The 4,073-nt window shown below is 65.2% G+C and overlaps 1 protein-coding gene across 3 annotated transcripts in view; it reads right to left on the reverse strand.

Moving 5' to 3' along the window:
* Positions 1-4,073, reverse strand: part of LOC113210969 (nuclear receptor coactivator 2) — a 112,256-nt gene that overhangs the window by 89,551 nt on the left and 18,632 nt on the right. Inside the window, exon 1 of one of the 3 annotated variants that reach the window (XM_026429184.2) lies at positions 1,011-1,498. The exons of the other annotated variants lie outside the window; for them this stretch is intronic. Within the exon in view, the coding sequence (XP_026284969.1) occupies positions 1,011-1,033 (23 nt within the window). The 5' untranslated portion in view covers positions 1,034-1,498. Of the gene's footprint in view, positions 1-1,010; positions 1,499-4,073 lie in introns of those variants that run through there. 3 annotated transcript variants of the gene reach the window in all.

Consider the following 4,073-nt stretch of genomic DNA (forward strand, 5'->3'; position numbering starts at 1 on the left):
GCAACCTTTATTGCGCGTCGCGCCCGCCGCGCTGCTGGAGCCATTCCGGAGCCATTTTGGAGGCCATTCGCCCCCCTCCCCCTCCCCCAAAAGGCTGTGAGCCTTTTCGGCGGCGATATGAAAAATCTTGGAATTTATCGTCAAGGTAAGTGAGAAAGGAGTTTAGGAGCGAGCCCCAAGCAACCAGGGGTGGCGGAGGAAGAGGCGGGACGAAATCGCTGGTGAAATAGGAGGGAATCCGACCGCCGAGCAGCAGCGCCGCGCACGGGCTTGCGCCGGGGGCGGAAAATAAAACGAAACGGGCGACGACTTCTCCACGACGGACCGAAATGACACCATCAACCTTCCGCACGCACGTTCGCCGCGCCATCCCTTTTCGCCCGTCAAACAAAAACACCCCCTGCGGGAGACGGGGACGGAGAGCGAGCGCAGGAGAAAAGGGGGGAGGGGGCGGCGAAGCGGGGGATATAGGCCCAGAGGTGGTGAAGGATGCCGCCCTCAGGGGGCGAAAAGTAAAAGCACCACATCACGGCATCGCTTTAGGTCGACCTGACGACAACGAGACGCCGACGTTGGTGGAGCCGGGCGGGAAGGGAGGGGGGGATAACCCAGGCGCGGGCGAGGGTGGCGGGGGCGGCGGTGGAGGCGGCAGAGGAGGAGGAGGCCTTGTCAACGCGCAGACAATCCCCCGAACCGTGTCATCCTCACGTCAGATGCCCGTCCTGCGCCTGGAGCAGACGGGGGGACTGAAGGAGAAGGGGGGAGGGGGGGGGGAGGCGACAGCACAGCCGTCGTCACACCTGCACGCCCCCCTCCCCCCTCCCATTTATCGAAGCACTTTTTCTATGAAAGGAGAATAAGATATGCTTCTCGTCGTGGCCAATGCAAGACGGCAGGAGGGAGGACGCCTTCCATCCCCTTCCCTCCTCCAGCATGAGCGTCACGACGCCCAGCACGACGACGCCGGCTTCTCAGTCTCTCTCGCACACACAGACAGGAACAACACCTACCCGTCCGTGGCCGCGCTGCACATGGGGAGTTGGGGCCCAGGCCCTGGCCGGCCGGCATAATCCTGGGTATCCGTGACGGGGCCGACGGGGCTATCCAGGGGGCCCAGCGGGGCCAGGGGGCCGCGGGGGCCCAGGGGGGCCCAGGGGCACACGGCCAGCCCTAACGCACTGGACTGCACTGCACAACACGCACGCTGGCACGCGCGCGCATACACACACTCACACACACACGCACAGGCGGTCACACACACACAGAGGACTTGGCTCTTCTTCGTCAATCAAGACAACACACGATAATCCAAAGACGGGCCGGAGGGCGGCGAAGGGGGTTGACGACTGTTAATCCTTTGGGGTCAGCTGGCGGTCCTGGCGGGGCCAGGGCGCGCACCTGCAGTGCACTCACTCGCTCGCGGCCTGTGCGCGGCGCACGGGGCATGCTCGGCAGCGGGCTCGGGCGTCAGCGCGGCGCGGCTCGGCTGGGTGGACTGGCTGCCCTGGCTGCCTGCCGCCCGCCCGCCGCCCGCCGCCCGCGCCACCGGCCCTGGCTCGAGCCGACGCGGACCCGAACGCGAGCCGAACGCGCGCCGAAGGGGGCCCCGCCACTTCGGCCTCGCTTCGGCCCCGACCGGCTTGGGGGCTCGGGACGCGGATCGAGGGAGGGCTCCCGCTCGCTCCGCTTCGGCTCGGCGGCGGGCTCAGCCAGCAAGCAGCTTGCCGCGCGAACGGCCGCGGGGCGCGCTGGCGTCGCGGGTGCTCGGGAGCGCCAAGTCGCTACGGCCGACTCACCTCCGCGAGAGGGCCCCACCCCACCACGCCCCGCCGCCCCCGCCCCGGCGGACTGTCAACAATCAGTGCCCCTCCCCCTCTTCTCCCCCTCAGAGGGGCGCCCCTGCCCCCCGCGCAGCAGGGCCCTGGCAGGGCAGGGCGCGCACCCGGCCCCCGTCCCCGTTATGCACTTGCAGCAGAGGTTAAGGTTAAGGGAGTGCAGGGCCTCGGGCCAGAGCGCGCTGGCTGGGGCACAACTGCGGCTCGGTGTTATTGGGACTTCCCTCCGCGGCGGCGACCCGGCGGCCACCCTGTGGGCGCTAGCCGGGGGGCGTGGAACATCACGGGGCCGACTTCAACTACACATCGGGCCACCAAATGCTGATCACTCGCCCTGCAGGGGGGCTCACTGGTACTGCTCACTCGAGGCCCTGAGGTGGCAGCACACTGAGAGAAATGTTTCGTTGCAGCGATCAAAAATTGTTCGATCAGTCCGGATTAGTCATGGCCATCAAAATTTTAGTCGCAGCAACTAAACTTTTGGATTCCAGCAACTAAAATTTTGATGCCTGTGACTAAGCCGAACAAATTTTGGTCGTGGGTATCAAAATGTTGATGGCTACAACGAAACATTTCTCTCAGTGCAGCAGTTACAGTGGAACGGCATGGCCCCTCTGGCTGCCGAGAGTGTCACTCGCCGTTTCAAGTACCCGCCGCCGGTACCGGTCGCACAGCCCACCGGCTCGGCCCGGCGGTACCCTACGGAACCGCTATAAGCCTCCAAAACCAGCCGCCGCCGCGGCGGGGCCGGGCGCGGCGCAGCGAAGACCTGCAGGACCGCGTCCACGCAGAGCGTCCAACATCCAACCATCAGAACAACAGCACAAACAACAGAGCCACTGTTCTGCTCGTCAACAACATCGCGTCCTCCTGTCACAAATTTCACAAAGATCTTGTGGGGGTTTCCAGGGGGTTTTCAAAGGGATTTTTAAGATTAGTCGCGTGATATTTCAAAGGAATCTCTCGATAATCAAAGATTAGCACGAGATTTCGGAGGAAGAGACTTTACGCGTCGCGCCGCACCGTACCGTCGGAGTTTGGGCCCCGTGTGGCTGCACAGAGAAGAGCAAAGAAGAGGAGGGCGTTGTATGTATTACGGAGAGTGAGGCACTGCTGCTGCTCGGGTCCTCGCCTCGGCTGGAGAGTGCCGCGGACAGAAATAGCGACTTGAAGAGTTTCGAACGACCGGCGAGCGAGCAGTGCGGCGGCCCGGGGCCCGGGCACACGCAAGTGTGTGTCTAGCCGTGACGGCACTGCACTCTCTGCGCGCCGCGCGCCCCCGCGAAGCCAGCTCAGCCCCAGTGTCAGCGGCGGTCGTATCCGCCCCGCAACGCGATCCCTCGACGCGGACCTCCACCACCAGCCAGCACCGCGACGACGAAGCACCACCGCTCGGGCCACTGATCCCACGATCGACAGCAAAAGCGCTTGCTGCTGACACAATCGGCGTCGAAAGGAAAGGAAAAATTCACAGGGCATTTTCCTTTTCTTTTTCGTCCGCGCTGCTACTGCTGCTACAGCAGCTCGACACACAGCGAGGTCGGCCGGCGGGCGCGCGCAGAACCTGCATTTTGCACTGGAGTTTCCGAGAGGCGCGTTGCTGCTGCTGCTGCTTGCTGCTGCTCAGCGGACGCGCGGCCCGTCCCCCGGCTGCCTGTGAGAATGCTGTCCTCATGTGACCGTGTGGTCCAGCAGGGGCCGGGCCGGGGGCTATGGTCGAGCCTCGGCGACTCAAGTGTCCGCGTCCCCCGGCCCGGTCAGCGGCGTAGGCGCGGCGCAGACGCGATGGGTTCTCTCTATCTCTCGTCCATCCGGCTGGGGGCCCCCCCTTGGGTGCCGCCGCGCCCCTCGCGGGACCTCCGCGGGGGGGCTCGCCGCGGGGGAGGCCAGCGAGCCATCGCGAGCGCCGGGGCGCCAGCGCCACTAGCCGTCCATCCCACCCACAGCACTCGCCGCATCCTTAGCAGAGCCACCAGCTTATTGGGACCTCCTAAAGATGCACCCCCAGCTGCGCCTCGGCGGGCTACTCCCCTTAGCTAAACGCCTAGCTACGCCTCCAAAGCTACACACCCTAGCTTCTCCCTTAGCTACGCCCCAGGCTCGCATACATTCCTGAGGGACGCGATGGGGCGCGGCGGCGCGCGGCCACGACGACGCCTGATGCAGCGAAATACACCACCCTTTCCGGAGTCAGCTTCGCCACGAGGCGGCTGGGCTGGGTGGAGCGGCAGAGAGAAG

The sequence above is a fragment of the Frankliniella occidentalis genome, unplaced genomic scaffold (assembly GCF_000697945.3).
Source record: "Frankliniella occidentalis isolate FOCC.00 unplaced genomic scaffold, Focc_3.1 Scaffold53, whole genome shotgun sequence".
Lineage (NCBI taxonomy): Eukaryota > Metazoa > Arthropoda > Insecta > Thysanoptera > Thripidae > Frankliniella > Frankliniella occidentalis.